Here is a 21,402-nt window from a genome sequence, read left to right on the forward strand (position 1 = left end):
TGGCTAAGCGTTTGGTGCAAGAGACCTAGCCTTTGGCCTATCTTGGCTTTTGACATGCCTTCTTCACTAAGCTTAATCATTTCTACCTTTGATTTAAGGTGAGAGGTATGTGATTCTTCCCTTAACTTGAACACTTAGAGGTCACTGTGTGGTTCTTAATTGGCCTAATTTCAGTAATGTCTGTCAGGGAAGGGAGGCCCAAGAAAGGGGAGAGAGACAGGAAATGGCTGCTTGGTAGAATAGTCAGAACACACATAACATTTATCAAACAAGTTTGCTATCTTATATGAGCTTGGTTCTTGATGCCCTAAATCAATCATAAGACTACCCTCAAAGATTACAGATCACAGATCATCATAACAAATATAATATTAATAATAGAGTTTGAAATATTGCCTGAATTACCAAATGTGACAAGGAGACAGCAAGTAAGCAAATGCTGTTGGAAAAATGGCACCGATAGACTTGCTCATTGCAGGATGCCACAGATCTTCAATTTGTAAAAAAACACAGTATCTACAAAGCACAATAAAGTAAGGTATGCCTGTGTACACATACACACTAAGGAATATTATTTGGCCATAAAAAAGAATGAAATTCTGATTCATTTTATGACATAAATGAATCTTGAAAACACAACCAAAAAAAAAAAAAGAAGACTAATGAAGAGTCTTCCAAAAGTATTAATTAAAGTAGGAATGTGAGGCAAAAAAATAAAATAAAATAACTGTGGGAAGGGCAGGCATTCAAAGGGTAGGCTAGAACACTGAGGAAAAAAGAAAACACTGAAAATGTGATTTCACCAAACCAAACAGGCCAAAGCTTTGAAAAGGTCAACAGCAGCAAGTGTCATACAAGGTCAAGTATAGTCACACTGAATACTTTCAGCAAATGAGGAAGCCACTGAAAATTTTAGCAAAAGCATTTTTGGTTGAGTAGCATGTTAAAAGCAAGATAATGGAGGATTAAGAAGTAAACAAAGGGGGTGCCTGGGTGGCTCAGTCGTTAAGCGTCTGCCTTCGGCTCAGGGGGGGATCCCAGGGTCCTGGGATCGAGCCCCATATCAGGCTCCCTGCTCTGCTGGGAGTCTGCTTCTTCCTCTCCCACTCCCCCTGCTTGTATTCCCTCTCTTGTTGGCTGTGTCTCTGTCAAATAAATAAATAAAATCTTAAAAAAAAAAAGTAGTAAACAAAGGACAAAATTTCCTATCTCTAATATGGGGATAATATTAACATACCCACAAAGATAGGGTTTTTATAAAGATTAAATGAGAGAGTATATAAAGTATATGAACTACATCTGGCCATTTAAGGACTAAACAAGTACACTCCTTATTAGAATATAGCCCTTATGCTGCTGTTATCCTTTTATAATGTTGGTAACATGGATTAATAAGATTTTTTGCCTCAAAAAAATTTTGCATATAGTGTAAATCATTCAGTTTTTTCTGTACTGTGTTGATGAACCAACAATTATTTTTGCTTGTTTGTTTTAAAGATTTTATTATTTACTTGAGAGAGAAAGAGAAAGAAAACATGAGTGGGGGGGCAGGGGAGAGGGAGAAGCAGACCCTCACTGGACATGAAGCCCAATGCGAGGCTCCATCTCAGGACCCCGAGATCATGACCTGAGCTGAAAGTAGATGCTTAACCAACTGAGGCACTGAGGTGCCTCCAACCAACAATTATTCTCAACAATTATTTACTTCAAGGTCACAAATCTTGACATTGTGCTAAAATCTTCTTCTGAGCATCTCCTGAATTATTCTTCTTGCTTTCAACTGCTCCATTGTAAGCTTAACGCACCACATAAGCTTTAAGTGTCTATAGTAATCCTTTTCTTAATTTTTTAGTAGAACTCCAGAGTTGTATAATGAGCATCACTGAAAAACTGGAAATTGCTTATTTCATTGTATCAGTCTTGGTCATTATATCTTATTATTTCATTATAAAAGTACTTCAAAGATGCTTTCCTATTAGCTGTGTAGCCACATATTGTTATGATTCAACCCAAGTTGTAGCAAGTTTATATATCTTTTAAGAATGTTTTAAAATTTTACATTTTAAATTAATAGTTTGAGTTTAACATTCATTAAAAGATAAAAGCTCATTAGTTGCTTTGGTTAATGTTTTATGAGCATCTCTAAATAATTGCTAGTTATTGGCATTTCAAATATTCTATATTAAGATAGCTATCTTTGAAACCTATTTATTTTCATTTTCAATTATTCAATCACAGTAATTATAGCTTTATCGTTTATTTTGCAATGAACAAATTCCCATCAGAAACAGACTTCTTTTATCAGTGGGAAATTACTTAATTGTTTTTAAAGAACTTGGTGACAAATACTACTCATTGTTCATTCCAAAGAGCACACTATTAGTCATTATCTGGAAAATGGATGTTCTCCAAAATTTTCAGTCCCAATTAGGACCCAAATTCAACTATTTCTTCAAGGCAATAAAGCATTTCACAACAAGACATTAAGACTGGCTAAGTTGTATTATTGATATTTTCATATTTAAAAAAATGTTTATACTTTGCATTGTTGTTAGAATAGCTATTCTGGTTAGTTATAATTTTTAACTGGCTCTCACATAAGCAGTCTTTAACTCATCTGTAGTCTTTACATTATAATAAAAATATTAGCATTCAAGGAAATAAAGGAGATCAGCTCTCATAGCATCTGGCAGCATTATAATTAAAGTTCTGTCAACAAAGCTGTTATAAGCCTGCTTTGAAAAGGATTTAAATTTAGTCATTAATGAGGTTAGATATTTCATGTAAGAATTACAAGTTAACAAAATGCCACTAAAAATTTTTAGGTTATACTTTAGCAATTTTTCCCAATATGTCATTTGTAAAAAAAAATAGTTAAATATTGTTTAATAACACCTAACAGATATTTAAATTTTTCTAGACCTATTCCAATATTCCATGTATATTATGGGTGCCAGTTAGGTGGTGCAGTGGTGCCTCACTAAACTAAAAACTCCATAACAGTAGTCGTCTGCTGGGCTGAATAGAAAGTATCCAACATATTTTTATTTAATACATATTACTGTCACATTTTGATAGGTTAGAATATTTGTCTAGTATTATTAAAACCATTAATTTCTCCTATATCTATTGATAACAATGACAAATTACTGGAAGAAGAAAATAAAACTTGAACATTTCTCATTCTTCCTTATTGCCTAATATGATGTTTAATCACCAATACCTCTAAATAATACTAGGAGGAAAAAAGGGAAGAGGAAAGTATCCATGATAAATCATATTATTCATTTTAAGGCAGACACTAAAAAGTAACTTTGACAAGAAAAGAGAATGAAATACATTTTTAACAACTAAAAACACATTCTCTTTCAAATTATGTCCGTATTATTATTAACAAGTGAGAATTTTTAGTAACCATTGAATTCAAAACCATTGATTGTTTTGCCATTTCCATATATGGAAAAAGTTATATACATAGTCCAATAACTCTCCAGTAGCATTTGGGATGAAGTCATATGTAATCAGACCATCTTCCTACAGAATTTGGAAGAAAAAAATGCATTAACAAAGCGTTCATCAGCATGTGTATGAGTTTCCCATTGCTGCTGTAACAAAATTACCAGAAATTTAGTGATCCAAAACATCACAAATAATTACCTTACAGTTCTGGAGTTTGAAACATCAGAATTAGTTTCATGGGACTAAAGTCATGATACCTGCAGGGCTGACTCCTAGAGGATCTGAAGAGAGACTCCATTTCCTTGCTTTTTCAGCTTCTAGAGGCCGCCTACACTCCTTGATCAACACATCACTTCCTTGCATCACTCCCTGTTCATACTGTCTTGATCACATCTACCACTACTGACTTTGATCCTCCTGCCTCCTGCTTACAAGGACCCTTGTGATTATAGTGGACCCACCTGGATAACCAGAATAATCTCCCCAACTCAAGATCCTTACTTTAATCACAGACACACAGTTTCTTTTATGTGTAAAATAGCTTATCCACAGGTTCTGAGATTAGGACATGGATGATTTGGGGGAACAATATTTAGCCTACCACAGGGTACATACCTGAAGATAGATCATATGAGAAAAAATAAATATAAAAACCTTTTGAAAGTTTGTGTATCTAAGATGTAAAATAGAAAAAAATGGGGACAAATATGTCTCATATTATTCTACAGTGAAATAATACTGCAAAGTCAATAATAAAAGCAACAAGATAAAAAGAATAGTAAGCTAAGACAAGTTTTAAGGAAAGAAATGTCAGTCTATATAAAGCAAAATAAATAAAATTGTTTTTAAAACAACAAAGATATATAATAGCCAAAAACTAGAATTCAGCTCTTTTAGCAGATCCCAAATGTGACTTTTCCTATTAAGACAAATAATAACTCATGCAGCAGAAAGGCATAGAAAGTCTGATGGGATAATGAATTGTAGTGTAGTAATAATTCACTATAATTATGAAGCATGCTTAAACCAAAGAAAGAATATGGATTATATAAACAGGCTCCTATTTCCAAGAAACAGCCCTTATGTATTTCTGATGAGATGAAATGTATGTGTATAGATTATTATAATAAACCATACTACCCAATTTTTTCCCCACAAGTGCAATAGTTCACATCTTTAATTATGAAAATACCAGTGATTTAAGGTGAAGGTAAGAACTGAATGGAAAAATCAACAAATATTATAAACAACAACAGAGCAGATGCCACCTGGCCTCTAAAAAACCATTTTTCTAAAAAAATAAAAATAAAAAATAAAAAAAACCACTCTTCTCACTGTTCTGAATACTCTTGTTTCAGTTGCCAAAGGCAGTAGCATATAAACTGATAAAATTAGAACTTCAAATTAGGATGTTTACATTTATTTGACAATTTTGGTGATGTTACTATTAATGTCAGTAAATACCACTTACAGTATTTATAATGATACCTTACAAAAATGTAAGGTACTGGAATGCAACTAAACACACAGATGTGATAAAATAGGAATTATAAAATTATAAAATGAGATCATAAAACAAGCTAAAGGGGCATATAACCATGGAAGTGTGGAAGATCTTAAGGAATATTAATATGGCTATAACTTTTCCTTCACCACACAATTATGGCTTCTGAATAAATGTGAGATTACTTTCAATTTAGTCATCAATAGTTAGCATCTGAATTAAAAAAAAAAAACAACAACAAATAAACATGAAGAAATGGTTTCCAAATGGAATTGGTTAAAATTTCCAAACAACAATGTGAATGCCTGTAACCTTGATTGCTTCTTTGATAATCAACATTATCTGTTGGAACAAAGGAATGGGCTGCCCTCTTCTTTCAGAAGCTGCCCTATACCTGTCCACCATCTGACTAACAGCTACTGATGTCACAGTCACCCCCGAGCTCTGCATCCTGCATTATGTTTTCTGGAATAAGCAACTGCCAGTTGAGGTCGAAAGGTCTGAATGGAGAAGAAAAGTTTGGGGCAATATTAAAGCTTCCCAGACTTTAGGACCTCCTTTATTGCAGCAGATCTTTGTAAGGGAAATTTCTAGGGGGCTGTTAATAAACAAAACCACAACTGTAGGATGGTGCTACTAACAAACTTATAAGTGGTTCATTTTCTTTAGCATTTTCTTTGGGATGAGATTCTATTGAGAAACACTAAGTGAATTTGAAAATGCATGACAACCCAAGAATCACCATCACTGAGAGCTACTATGCCAGGCAAAATACTGTTGCTTTATTTCTGTAATTTATTCACTCTTGTCAGTGTATAGCACATCAGGTACACAACAGATTCAAGCACAAGCCTGTCTAATATTGCAACTTACACACTGGCCGCCATATTGTTTCCCTGAACATATATCCTGTATCTAGACAAATCTAATTCTCTCTGTTTTCCCAACTTCTTGTTTTGGGGGACTTTTTTGTTTGCTTTGTTTTTAAAAAATATGCTCCTGGGCTATTAGCTAAATAAATAAATAAATAATAAATAAGGGGGAGGGAAAGAGAGAGAGAGAGGTAACAAATACCAACAAGGATGTGGAGTGAAGGGAACCATTGTACACTGCCAATGGGAGCACAAACTGGTATAGTCACTGTGGAAAACAGTATGGAGGTTCCTCAAGAAATTAAAAATAGAACAGCCATATGATTCAGTAATCTCACTTCTGGGTATATATCCAACAGAAACAAAACTACAGTCTTGCAGAGATATCTGTATTCCCATGTTCACTGCAACATTATTCCAATAGCCAAAGTATGGAAACAACCTAAGTGTCCATCAGTGAATGAATGCTTCAAGAAAATGTGGTGTGTGTGTGTAAAATGTGTGTGTGTGTATATATATATGTAAAATGGAATATTACTCACACAAATAAAGGAAATTCTGTCAATTCTGTCATTTGCAACAGCATGAATGAGCCTGGAGAGCATAGAAACAGTAGAAAACTGTTTTTCATGGGCTTGGGGGTGTGGGAAATAGGGAGAGATTGGTAGAAAAGTACAAACTTTCAGTTATAAGATGAATAAGGTGAATAAGGTCTGAATAAAGTCGGGATCTAATGTATAACATGGTGACTATAGTTGATAACACTGTTTGTATAACTGAAATTTGCTAAGAGAGTAGAACTTAAATGCTCTCACCAAAATTTTTTTTAATAAGATTAATATGTGAGGTGATGGATGTGTTCATTAATTAGATGAGGGGACTCCTTTCACAATGTAGATGTGTATCAAATCATCATGTACATTTTAAATTTCTTACAGTGTTGTCAATTATACTTCAATAAAGCTAAACAACAATAATAATAGTAAAGGAAGCCCACCCTGGGTGATTGGAAGAAAAAAAGAAATACCGTCTCATCTTCTCCATACATGTATACCCTCTGTTGAGTCCATCACCATTATTCTTGACCAGTTTTATACCAGGTAATAAAGAACAAATGGAAAATGAAGAAGTGGGATACGTTATTCCTAATTTTAAAAGGTTTACACTCCATTAGAGAATAAGAGGAAAACACACAAAAACAGTTTAATTACAGTGAAGAAGCTATCAGACTTAAGTAACAATTGTTAGAGATGAAAGACCTAGATTGAAAAGAAGGCACAAAGTGAGTCAGAGCGTCCAGAAAAGGCTCTGATTAGAAGATAAGAGATGGAAATCAGGGATAAATAGCCGGGACAAAGACTCCCTGATGAGCATCTGTTGAATCTGGTCCCGCAATAAGGACTCCCGGCTAGCTACTATGATTGAATCCTTGCAGGAGGACAATATGAGACTATGTTAGAAATATGCAATATTTTATTATAATCCTCAAATAATCTGTAGGAAAGTTACTGTCCCTTTTCTAGCATCCCTTTTCCCCCAGGTCTATATAAACCCGATATAATCAAGTAACACTGAGGGGGCATGGAGAAGTTTAAGTGTCTGACATTTGGAAGGCATTCAATGATGACTAAGGAAGAGATACATTAATGATACCTACTGAACTGGACACGTGTGTAGCTTTTATGCAAATGAGAAAAAATAGCCTTGCATTAGCTGTCGCAAATGCAAGAGAGAGTAGAAATGTTTTCAAAAGGCCAGAACATCTTTCAGGGATGGTTTAGGATTAGTGTAATGATACCATAAAAGACAAAAGAGGGCACAGAGAAGGGTATAGAGACAAAATGGATTCCCTTAAATTTTCACCTTGAGTAAAGGACATCTCTTATTCTTGCAAAGTTAGATAGACTAAACACATTTTCAATTAATGAGCACTACACTTGTCTCCTGAGTGCTATGCGGTAGTTTGTATCTTACTCTGTAGCTGTCTTCTGGTGATCTGTACTCTGCTTCTGTCATTTAGGCAAACTAAAAAGTCACAGGAAGTAAATGAATTTGATTTCAAAATCTTCTTTTGAATAATTCTCTAAAAATATTTACACACTAAGAAAATAATCAATTATTCAGGGGCTAAATATATGCTTCTACAAAAAATAAATAACATTCTCACTGCAATTAGATACAAAAATAGGTGTCATAAATTAAATGNCAGGAAGTAAATGAATTTGATTTCAAAATCTTCTTTTGAATAATTCTCTAAAAATATTTACACACTAAGAAATAATCAATTATTCAGGGGCTAAATATATGCTTCTACAAAAATAAATAACATTCTCACTGCAATTAGATACAAAAATAGGTGTCATAAATTAAATAGAATATATAGTTGCTTTTATAACACATTATGCTGCTATGAGGAATAAAGGAATAAATATTTTAAAACATTCTTTCTCTAGCCTGAGATAGTCCCTGAAAAATTATACTGTGCCCTATCCATTACTGGGCTTTCAATCCAAAATGTATATTATTAATAAAATGTAAGTATGTCAAAAAATACAACAAAATTGGGCCTTCTTTCTCCCACTTTAAGTATCATTTCAGCATATGATTTTTCAAAAAGGGCACAAAATCGAATATTCTAAAACATCAAACAGCAAGTAGACTTTATTGAATGCCTTTTAAGAAGCTGAGGGGTAATTACATCACACATCCTTCAGAAAATCTGCTAAAGTAATCTACTAATTAGCAACCTACTAACAAAACTACTGCTTTCTAGAAGCCTTTGTCACTGCAGTCTAGCTCATCATGGATAGCAGCTACTCCTTCAAACCCTTCTTTTCCATTCCTTTCAAGACAGGAGCCTGCCTGTTACTCTTTCTGGCTCCTCTATTGCCTTTCCTTGACCTTTCTTTCCTCTTGTTACATAATTTTTTCATGGAGATCTGTTGCCTTATCTTATAAAAATTATTTTTCCTCATTGCTTTTTACAATTCTCTGATCCAAACATCAAAATATTAGCACAACAAAGGAAACAAAGATTCTCCTCAAGAAACAAGAAGACAAACTGTGAACACTTAAATATTTTATAATGTTCATACATACAAGCATACTAGGAAGTAAACCTTTCTCTAGAATATTCATTGCATAAATGCTTTTCCCAGGTGGTATCCAATTAGTTGTTCAGAGTGAGTATATTAATTATTCCAAGTCTGTAAGTTTTAATTAGCATTAAGGCTACGTTTGAATTGCATAATAATATAGGCACTGAAATCACTGATGTAACACACCTTGGAATTTGGGTATTTCATACTAGAAGAAAGCATGCATTTTTCCTTAGACTTACTCCTTATTTTTCAGTTTTACCATTACTTTCACTATCCTCTGGTTAAAATTTTGAAAATTAAAAATACTAAACTGCCTGTAATCTTACCATTGTTGTCTCTTGAATGGATCCAAAACTGTTGATAAAAATGTTGACTACAACATCAACAGGAATGCCTACAAATAAAAATTAAGAATATATTTAGTAGTTGTAGAAAACTTGGTCAGGATTTTCATATTTTTATGGTTTGTGCACTTGATTTTATATTTTTTCCAATCCACATGGGATGTAAAACTTTAAAACTATGGTCTCAGTATTCCATGTTCACAACTTCTATTAACTTATTTCTCTAAATAAGGGATAATAATAAAAATTAAAAATGAGTTAAGTTCTATTAGTCATTATTTATTCAGAAATATTTATTTCTTAAATTGTTGAGACTCTGAGTAAATATGTTTATCTTTAAAGAAATTTTAAATAGAGCTAAGGCATTTACCTTAAGAAAATGTAAAATATTCTTTAAAAAAACACCGTTTTTAAATGTTTTATTTTTTGCAATTTTAAAATCATTTCAAATCTTGTATTCATTAGTAAAGCAGTATTCAATACATCTTACTTACGATGGCTATATTTTGATTTTTAATTCACAAATAAGCAAAGGTAATCAGACATAGAACAGAATCATGATAAAGACTGTTGCCTGACCTACTGAAAAATAATTTGAAAGTTCATGGAGTGAGAATTAAGATATAATGTTGCAAATTTCTTGCTTGCTTGCTTTTTTTTCTTTTTTCTTTTTATTCATTGTGGGCTGCTGTTGGGCTAACAAAGGGAAAATGTGAATTTAGCCTTTTAGCCACATAACCACTGACTGATGAAAAACAGGTGGTGAATCAATATATGGTAGACATGTGACAACCCAGACCATGGCTGTTTTTGAAAGTAACTGAATAGGTTCTGGTAATGAACAAAAAACCCTGTTTTTACAACATAGTTGTATAACTTCAGTTGACTAGAAACAGCTGCACTTTTTTTTTTCCTGTAAAGGAAGAAGAAAAAAATATCAAACCTTATAATGTTAATCTGATCTACATTAATACCTGTCTTTAGCCAGCAATAAGGATTACAGTTTTCCAGAGGAGATTTTTTTTTCATATAGCTTTTCCTAAGACATCAAGAGGACGAAAAAAGAAAACAAGGAAAGAAAGAAAATTTGCACAACTAAATAATCTTCTTGTGACTTTTATTCCAAGTATGGCTTTGGTTCTTGAAAGGTGTGGTAAATAGTAATATTCTGTTGGAGTAGAAACGATCTATGTTGTAGAAAACACAGTTGCTTTTATTCACAAAGTTAAGCATGTTTTTTAAAACCATATGGCCATCTTTTTTCAGCAAAAGAGTGGAGGGAAATTTCTATCAATGTGAAATACTAACAAAAATTTTGAAAGAATCTAAATACATAATCAGAACTATTGTCTATCCCTAACGAGTACAGGCTAGTCTACATATTATAACTTTGGTGTCTGTGAATGAAAGCCAGATCTGTATCCAGAGCTTGAAATTTAAATCACTAAGGTTAGGAATACTAAGTGCTCAGCAAACCCATGACGGAGGCTAGTTTAATACACAATATACCTATTTTTGTTCTTTTAACTGGGAACCATATGAAACTATTAGAACTAATATTCTGCTTCTCTTTGAATATCTTTGTCACTAAATTGCTCTAAATCTAAGCAACATCACAGGAGAGTAACATGCCCATTTGAAGCCTCATTGTTTTGAATATCACAACTGAATGATTAAACACATAAAATTAACTTTTGAACTGAAAAGATTAAAGATTTTGGAGGGAGGGTAAGAAACAAACCTTTAAAATTTGGTCTTATCCTGGGATCATAGCTGACCAATAGCCTGTTCAAGATATTGCTAGTGGAGTTGGCAGGTACTCGGGCAAGGTCCTCTGCTGACTGCTGGCTATAAGAGAAGAAAACAAAACAAAACTCTCATAACCATTTAGAAATAGCCAGCAATAGAACTGGGTAATTTTACATGGAGAAAAGATGCTTTTTGAGACAAATTCACAGCTACAGCATGGCTTTAACAAACAGGAGTAGACATTGTCAGATGCCCAAAAGATAGTTGTCATAAAAAATTAAAAAAAAAAANATTTAGAAATAGCCAGCAATAGAACTGGGTAATTTTACATGGAGAAAAGATGCTTTTTGAGACAAATTCACAACTACAGCATGGCTTTAACAAACAGGAGTAAATAAAAACAGTAGACATTGTCAGATGCCCAAAAGATAGTTGTCATAAAAAATTAAAAAAAAACAAACGAAAGAAGTATTTTAGCACTTAATTTTCTTAATTCATGAAACACTGCCTTAAATACTCCATGTTGCTTTCTTTTAAATAAAATTAAGCAGACATCTTACTTGTTCAGAAGCAATCTGCCGTCAAAATCTAGAAAAGCACAAAGGAGTGCAAACAATGATATGAGGGGAAAAAAACAGCAAAAGATAGTTTGTTAACAACGTGTATTAACCTTCTGCCTAAGCAAAGGAGTATGGCCAGATAGTCTAACAATTTGTAAAATTATCATGCTGACATTTATAAAATGATATGGCCAGATAGTCTAACAATTTGTAAAATTATCATGCTGACATTTANCAAACGAAAGAAGTATTTTAGCACTTAATTTTCTTAATTCATGAAACACTGCCTTAAATACTCCATGTTGCTTTCTTTTAAATAAAATTAAGCAGACATCTTACTTGTTCAGAAGCAATCTGCCGTCAAAATCTAGAAAAGCACAAAGGAGTGCAAACAATGATATGAGGGGAAAAAAACAGCAAAAGATAGTTTGTTAACAACGTGTATTAACCTTCTGCCTAAGCAAAGGAGTATGTGAATACTGTAAGAGGATATGGCCAGATAGTCTAACAATTTGTAAAATTATCATGCTGACATTTATAAAATGATATTGCCCAAGAAAGAACCAATGAATGTCCTCACTGAGTTCAATATGTTGTGGAGAATGGAGGGGGGTTTGGTAAAAGAAGTTTCTCTATTACCAGATCAATTAAATAAGGAAAATACAGAGCTACAAGTTACAGCCATTTCTTCCTTTTCTATGTACGTTTGCTATCAAAAAGAGAAAAAACTGCCGTAATTAACTTTGAACAATGAATTTTGACTAAATTGGTATCATTTGAAAGCACTTAAAAACACAAACAAAAAAACGCACTTCCTTGGAATCCAATGAAAAATGCTTTGTTGTTTACTGTTTGTTTCAGTTTGCTCTGCCACCCATAAAGTCTTATATAATCCTTGTCCCAATATAAAAATAAAATCCATGACAATCACAAGGAAGTTTAAAATTATACTTGGGGTATCTAGCCGTGTCTATTCTATTCTGTATTGATATGGTGAAAGTATCAATTTCAAAAATGATATTAATTTATACGAAGCAAATTTAGAAGTAAGAGGCATGGCTTTGTTTTGAAATCCCAGCTCTTACCTAACAGGCAATTCTGTTCTGAGTTAATTATCATACAATCTGCTGATAAGATATAACCCCTAGAGGTGGGATGGGACTGATATTAAGAAGTTTATGAAAATAAAGAAATACTACAAAGTGATACAGACAATCTTTTCAAGTAGATATCAGAGTCCAAAATATTAAAGAAAAACATAATAATCAGTTAGTTAAACCTCCTAAAGGTGCAGGAGATTATATAGATTTTTTAAATTGCTTCTCATGGTCTTATCAGTGCCAATATCATAGCTGCAGGGACTTGGGGACTGGTAATGAGATTTTCCATTTCATTGCAGGTGAAATTGTAACCTCCCTAGAGCTAATTGTCATCCCTTACCAAAAGATTGAAAACTCTAAAGAGAATGAGGGTATGTGGGAAAATTGGATATTAGGATGTAAATTAGTGCTCAAACCCATCTACAATATTTCTCATTCAGGGAAGGAAAACAGAATTGATTGATTACAAAATACACTTGTATTGGGTCAAGGACTGCATTATTGTGTCTATTGATGTAAAATCCTTTATAAGTACATTCCTTGTAAGCAATGAAATGACCAGACAACATAAAAACATTAACACTAATTTTAGTAGTAGAGAATTTCCAGACTGATTTATTTCTTCCAGCTGTGGAAGATGTCTCTTTGGCGTACGGATTATTCTAAGCTAAAGCCACCTGAAAAAGAGCAAGTGCAGGGGAGGCTTTCTCTGAACTCCTATCAGCCTATAGACAGATCTCCAAAAGGAATTCATTGTTGTAAGTTCCCTCCCTGGGAGTTTCATCAACTAAAGAAGACACAGGAGAGGACACCCAAACGAACTTCATCACAAACTATCATACCTCCCATCTATTCTTCTAAAGGCCCATTAATCTTTCTTAAAAATCCCATATTCTTCCTTAAGGGGCACACATCCTCCTCCCTTTTCTAAGCTCTCACATCTCACCACTTTTATTCTTTGCTGGGTATTCACTTTTGTTCTTTGCTCTAATGCCTTGGTGAATGTGATATTGAAACTTAATAATTTGTATACCTTTTCTCGTGTTAAGATGCCTGTTGTCACTTATTTCATAGACCTAGGTATTGATGCTAGAAGGAAAAAACCCTTCCTCCCCTACCGCTGTTGTGTCAATCAAACTCACTTTCCAGTCCTTGTAACTCACTACCAAATTTTGTCCTTCCTCCATTCACTGGTTCAGAATAAATCCCCCTTCCTGGAATATTGTAACTTCCACTTCATTGTACTAATTTAAACCCAGCCTGTCCTTTAAGACTGCACTCCTAAAATCTTGCCTCAATCATCCCATCTTACTCTAATGAACACAAACATAAATATACTGTTTGGCAATTATATTATAGCTTTTTTCATATCTGTGTATTTAGTACCAACTAGACTGAATGCAGACAGTATGATTCTTGAGGGAATCATGGCTTCCATATTTTTGTAATTCCCTATACTGCCTGTATAGTATGAAATACACACTGCCCCAAGCACTTTCCATCTGCCAGCTCTTCTTTTTTTTAAGATTGATTGATTGATTGATTGATTTTAGCAAGAGAAGGGGGGTTGCAGAAGGAGAGGGGGAGAGCATCCCAAGCAGGCTCCATCCCCAGCACTGAGCCCAACGCAGGGCTCTGTCTCACCACCCTAAGATCATGACCTGAGCCAAAATCAAGAGTCAAATGCTCAGCCGACTGAGCCATCCAGGTGCCCCCTATCTGCCAGCTCCTCTAAGGTGACTTCGGCCTCAGGATGCCTGGGTACCCTAGCGCAGGAGCAGTGCCACACATCACACCCAGGTGAAGAGCATTTCCTCCTGAGGTGTCCTCTTAGAATAAGGGTTATTTTTGATCTTTTGTTTTCTTCGAAAGCTTCCAAGCATTGGCCATTGCTGAACAAATCATTGGCAAGGAGAAAAAAATGATCATGATTGGCTCAGATCAATAGTCCAGAATGAAATCAATATTGAGAAATCAACTATCATGTCCATTACATTCTTTCATTTGATAATCACAACGCTCCCTTGATGAAACAGGAGAGATTATTAACCACCCAGAGAGCTGTTCTTCAGTGGAGAGAAAGAGAGAACTCCTGATTGGTAGAAGAATCCGCAGTAGGTGAGGCGATGAAACAACAGAAACTAAGACAGCAAGGCTAAGGGAGTACCCTAAGGTGAGAGTTATGAAATCTGGTAATCCTGATTCCTAGTTACCATTTCACAATAAACCTGCCATACCGGAAGTGAAATAGTATCTATCTTATCACCCATCCATCCATATATTGCTTTAGGATATATATGTCATATAAATGTGTGTGTATAGATGTGTGTGTGTGTGTAATATATATATTCTTAGTTTCTATTAGTCTTACTTATCATTAGTCCTGGAAAATCTGAATCTGCTCTTTCTATAACTTATCAGAGTCACTTTTCCATACAGACATTCCCAAATGCTTTTCTTTCTTCCCACAGCTAAAAAAAAAAAAAAAAAGAAAAACAAAACAAAAAACAAAAAATTACCCCAAAAACAAAACAACCCCCCCAAAAACCAAAAAATAAACAAAACAACAAAAATTCTTGGTTATTAACAGCAATAAAAAATCAATGTCAGCTAACAAAAATCTCCTCAAATTAATAAAAAAGTTNAAAACAACCCCCCCAAAAACCAAAAAATAAACAAAACAACAAAAATTCTTGGTTATTAACAGCAATAAAAAATCAATGTCAGCTAACAAAAATCTCCTCAAATTAATAAAAAAGTTATATTTCAAATACATTATAGCCCCTTTCTTTTATTCTTACTTGTATCAATATATTTTTTCAATGTCTGTTGTAGTTAACCTGATATGAATATTCAGTTAACAGTTCATCTTTCTGTATGAAGAACTTCAAAGACATTTTAAAATTTAAGTGAAATCCCATATAGTTCATATTCACATGCATGAATTCAGGGGTTTTTCTTACCTGAAAACAATAGAAATCATTTGTTTAGCTCAGTCATACTAAAATAACATTAAAGTCATCCCTACATGTTAAAATACATTTTAAGAGTCTAGAAGCTACAGCACTTTCTGCCAAAGAGCTGAAATAATTTGCATTTTTTCCTCTGTCTATGCTTTACTATATAAACCTTGTAATTTGGGAAAGTGACTAGTACTATTTACACAAAACAAGCAAGAATAGGAAGAGTTAAATACATTTAATTAGGTCACACGCTACATGTGTCATTGTTAGTCTTTATACTCTGATTCTCAGTCCAATATCTTATCCATTTGACTATGCCATTTTGTTTTATTTCAAGAAATCTATCAACAATTCTGTTATGACACAACAGGATTTATTCCATAGAAATATGATATTAATTTAAGAAAATAACTTACTTTACTCAGACAAAGTGATCAAATGACTAGAGAAAATAACGTTTTATATCAAAAGCCTTTTTACAACCAGTCTTCTTTTGTTCACTTGCCTAAACTTGAACCAATGTCATTACTAATATGTGAAGTTATGCGAGGAATGTATCAGGCTGTATAGCTGGATGACGTAATGTTTTCCAGCACTAAAGGAAAAATCCAGAAATTTCTTTCCAAAGGGAAACTCAGTTTTCCATTAACTGTAGAACATCTTATTTTTACATGACCCTTTAGTGACCACACTACACAGTTCAATATCAAAACTGGTGTGTATGAACATATTAACTGAACATCTTCCCTCCAATCAGGAATCTGAGTCCAAAGGGATGCTTTTGTTTTTAGAGTTATAAATGCAACAACAATGGTCAAAGTTTTTTTCAGACCTGAAAGCAGTCTGGCATATGCCAGCATGAGGAATCTGGGTGTGGGAGCTGCAAAGCCGCCAACCGGACATGAACTGAGGCAAGCACAAAGCAGTAAGGAAAGAGCAAGGTATGTAAAATGTGTAGGTTGTGTTATTTCTCCTCTTTACAGTAGGGCAGTGATTTTTTACTCTTTTTAGGTAATGGGCAACACTAAGAATCTGGTACAATCTATGTCCTCCCATGAAAAATGCACACAAAGTATACAACGCTGAGGGGCTCTGGACCTGAACACCTCAGGTTGTAGAAATTCTCCTTCGTGGAAACAAACACTGGTATCTTCATCTAAAATGAGAGGAAAAGAGAATAAAAAAAAAAAATCTGATATCTTGTAGTGACTGAAAGTAAGCTCAAAAAAAAAAATGATGAGAGTGTGTCAAAGGGACACAGAAGCCAATGGGAAAGATTTCCCAAATGCTCAAATCTAAATGATTTAATTAAATAAAGTCATATTGGGTTATATTCCAAAGTATAAAATAAAAATCCATGAGTCCATATAGAAACAAGTAAATGATTAAATAAATAAATAAATGAAGGAGAATAGACAATTTCCCATGCAGAATTCCAAATAATTGGAATTTCAAATAGATCCTCTATTCTCAGCTGGTGGAGCATAACTCTGCACTCCTTAGCGTGAGCTGTGCATAGTGACTGCCTTCCAAAGAGTATAGGATGGGAAGGGGGAAAAGAGTGGGCAGAGAAACCTGACATCCTTAGCCAGATGATCAAGGTTAACCTCAATAGTGTTAAGTCCTGTTGATTTTACGTACCCTTAATAAAATGAGATGAGAATGGCATTGAATCCTGTGACCTTCCTCCCCAAAACACATAACTCCAGTCTAATCCTGAGAAAAACATCAGACAAATCCCAGTAGAGTGACATTTTACAAAATACCTGCCTACTACTCCTCAAAACCGTCATGATCGTGTAAAAAAAGGAAGGTCTGAAAAACTGTCACAGCCAACAGGAGCCTAAAGAGACATGAAGACTAGATGTAATAAAATATACTGAATGGGATCTGGGAACAGAAAAAGGACATTGGGTAAGAACTAAGGAAACCTGAATAAAGCATGGACTTTAGTTAATAACAGCATATCAACATTGGCTCTTTAATTATAAAAAAAGGTATCATACTAATACAAGATGTTAATAATCGGAGAAACTAGGAGCAGAGTATTTGTGAACTCTATATTTTGGCAAATTTTCTGTAACTCTAAAGGCATTCTAAGATAAAAAGTTTATTTGAGGGGCAAAAAAGAGCAGAGGGCAAAAGACCTTCACAGATACCTCACCAAAGAAGATATACAGATGGCAAATAAGCCTGTGGAAAGAGGCTCCACATCATATGGCACAGAGAAATGCAAATTAAAACAACAATGAAATACCATTATACACCTATCATGATGGCCCAAATCTACAACACTGACACCACCAAATGCAAATGAAGATAGGGAACAACAGGAACTCTGATACATTTCTGGTGGGAATGCAAAATGAAAGACAGGGTGGCAATTTCTTACAAAACTAAACATACTCTCACCATACAAGCCAGCAATCTCACTCCTCGGTATTTACCCAAAGGATAGAAAAACTTAACATCTACACAAACAAACCTGCACACAAATGTTTATAACAGCTTTATTCATAATTGCCAAACTTGGAAACAACCAAGATGCCTTTTAGTAGATGAATGGATAAATAAATTGTGGTACATCCAGACAATAGAATATTATTCAGCGCTAAAAATAAATGATCAAGCCATGAAAAGACATAGAGGAACCAGAAGTACATATTACTAAATGAAAGAAGACAATATGAAAAGGCTACTATGTGATGATTCCAACTATATGACATTGTGGAAAAGGGTAAAACTATGGAGACAGTAAAAAAGGTTGCTGGGGGGGGGATTAATAGGCAGAGCACAGAGGATTTTTAGAGCAGTGAAAATACTCTTCTAGATAATCAGACAGACATAAAAAGACAGAGAAACACTATATATTCGGGTAATAAATTAAGTCGGTAGTTATGTATGAATCCAGATAACTGCAAGGTTATTATAGAGGGTTTTATTTGTTTTGTAATTTCTTAATTACAGTATAACTTATTATTACTGCTCTTGACAGCTTCTATATTTATTTTCCATTCTGTTTTCAGAGATTAAACTGTGAACAGAGGTTTATGAATACAGTGAGTGATACCTTTTACATGATTAGTTGAGTTTAATTAGTTTATATTTATTTGAAAAGAATGTGTTTATGGGTATGTGTGCCTGTGTGTGGCAAAGTCTACTATGCTATTACAAGCCAAGAATCATAATTAAGAACAGTGTTTCACAGCAATCATTTTATTTATCCCTCAACTGGGCTTAAGGAACTGTTGGATCCTGTGGAAACATTTTCAAATCTTGTCTACTGTCAATTATGCAATTACATCACCCATGGCTCAAAGGAAAACATTTTTCACAAAGTTGAAACATCTATTTGCAGAGATGCTGGATCTTGGATACCAGCGACTTCCTAATCTCATCAGAGGCTGTGGTCTTTTTTAACTTCCTATCACATGTGAGACTACTCATCCTATGAATACTACAAGGATGGTCTACTGACATGGTATGTTTCTCAGTGTAAAACTTTATCATTCTCATTACTTCTTATTGGTTAACTAATTTGATACAAAACTCATAACATAAGGAAGCAAACTTGAACCTCAAAACACTCACTGAGCAATTACTTCCCGTGCTCTGCAGAAAGAGCACCACATCCTGGCCTAGCAACATGAATCCATAGTAATACCTCTAACCCTACTACTAACTACAGCTACAACTGTACTTCTCTTTTCTCAATTTTCTGTTTCCATACAGAGATAAATATAAAATGTTTCCCTTCTGGCCTAACAGAAATGGTGATAAGATAAATCCCACACTCACACACACGTAATAAAGTGTGGATATAACTGAAGAAATACTTGTCTAAGAGTAAAGAGACTAGCATTCTAGATCCAGACAGACTATAAGGTTCCTACATAACATTGGGCAAATCCCTCTCTGAGCCTCGGTATACTCACCTTGAAATCCAAGGTCTAAGTAAGGTGATCTGTAAGACCCCCCTCGGTTGCTAATTTGGTTCTACTAATAGTGGATGCTGTGGTGTCATATCCTCCCAGGGCCCCTTCGAAACTGAGTCTCCTGCCAGGAATGCTGGCTGCTTCAGGCTCTGAGCTGGGTCATTTCTGGAAGAGCCTTCAGCTGAAGGAAGGTGTTTTGCCCTGGAGGCAACTGATACCCAAAGACTTCCTACTGGTTGAGACAACCTTGAAAGATCACCCCAGCTTCAGAGCTCCCTGTAGCATCACATCCATGCCGCAGGTGCAACTGCACTGTTCCTGTGTTTGAACCTGCTTCCCCGATCCCAAGGAGTGTTGTTCCAAAAGCAGTTCTCTTTCTGCATGGAAATCTTTAACTCACAGTCCATCTTAGAGAACTCAACCTACAACATCAACTAAATAATACAATTCCTTAAAGAACAATAAAAACATAACTATCACTCAATTATCTCTATATGCTAAATATTTCCCTGACTTTAGTCATTCCTTGAATTCATTTAACAAAGTTTTTGAGCATTTTCTGTATGCCAAGCATGATACAATGTGCTGGTTATGTATTTAAGACTCAAACACAAATGATGGTTGTTCTGATGAAAAAGTAGTATTTAAAATTGTGTGTTGAGAACGATTTGTCTAGTGATTCTCAGCTTTGCTGGGCACTGAATTCACTTAAGAAACTCTGCAAACTACTGATGCCTAGTCCCACCCCAGATTTAAATAGTTTGGGATGAAGTCCAAGCATCAGGATTTTAGAAGCTCCTCAGATGATTCTAATGGTCAGATGAATCACTTGTTAGAAAAGAGAGTTTACAGTGAGAGAATATGGAATTAAAAACTGAGGAAGTCCAACATTTAATGAGCAGATGGAGGAAGATAAACCAATGATTAAGACAAAGAATAAACTGCTCAAGAGGAAGGAGGAAATCCAGAAGTGTGTGGTGGCAACAGAACTTAAGGAGAGAGAATATTTTATGGAAGGATTGGTTAATGGGACCAAATGCCACTGAGAGATTAAGGTGAAGAATGAAATCTCCCCATGGGATTTAGCAAAAGGAGAGCTGCTTCTCAGCTGAGAGAGACAGGAGCCAGACTGGAGTGGGCCGAGTATTGAGTGGTACGGTAGGAAATGGGGTCTCCTTCCCCTCACAGACCTACCAACTCAGCAGCAACACACAGATCAATTCTCTTGTCAGAAATCCAAAAGCTAGTTGAGAGGCTTCTATACACAAGCAGGTGCAATGAAACTAGTTGGAAAAGGGGAGACACCCTCTCGCCACAATCCCCACCCTAGCACAGCACAGTGTAATACCATCCAGAGGTGTCTTCAGCCCGCAGCTTCCCCCTGAGGAGGGAAGAGTCAGACCTCACATCTAATATCCCAGCTTTGCTGGGTGCTACCCTGGGGACCAGCTCCTTTCTCACCCATCTGGGGGAATGATGGAACCCAGTATACAGGCTAGTCCCTGGGGACGACAGAGACCAGAGCAGCTGTCCCAACAAGCAGCACTCACCACAGCCCCACCTCCACCTCCGCCTCCACCTTGCTGCACAGTGACTGGGCTAGAAACCCAGGTCTTCCCTGTCTCTGCACGCCCAGTCACTGCATTCACAGTAGCCACAATGCCCACTGACAGATGAACAGACAAAAAATTCTGGTATATACATACAATCAAGTACCATCCAGCCTTTATTTTTCAAATATTTTATTTATTTATTTGTAGGAGAGAGAGAGCACAAGTGGGGGGAGCAGCAGGCAGAAGGAGAAGCAGGCTCCCT

At 35.0% G+C, this 21,402-nt stretch overlaps 1 protein-coding gene across 4 annotated transcripts in view; it reads right to left on the reverse strand.

Annotated features, from left to right (window-relative positions):
• Positions 1 to 21,402, reverse strand: part of GLRB (glycine receptor beta) — a 93,199-nt gene that overhangs the window by 44,952 nt on the left and 26,845 nt on the right. For 3 of the 4 annotated variants that reach the window (XM_034661468.1, XM_019799702.2, XM_011225046.3), the window contains 2 exons: positions 11,022 to 11,128; positions 9,263 to 9,330 (listed from right to left, as the gene is read on the reverse strand). In XM_034661468.1, coding sequence (XP_034517359.1) covers positions 9,263 to 9,330; positions 11,022 to 11,128 — 175 coding nt within the window. Of the gene's footprint in view, positions 1 to 9,262; positions 9,331 to 11,021; positions 11,129 to 15,490; positions 15,653 to 21,402 lie in introns of all 4 variants that reach the window. The other variant, XM_034661469.1, reaches the window with a different exon arrangement.

The sequence above is a fragment of the Ailuropoda melanoleuca genome, chromosome 5, assembly GCF_002007445.2.
Source record: "Ailuropoda melanoleuca isolate Jingjing chromosome 5, ASM200744v2, whole genome shotgun sequence".
In the NCBI taxonomy this organism is placed as follows: Eukaryota; Metazoa; Chordata; class Mammalia; order Carnivora; family Ursidae; genus Ailuropoda; species Ailuropoda melanoleuca.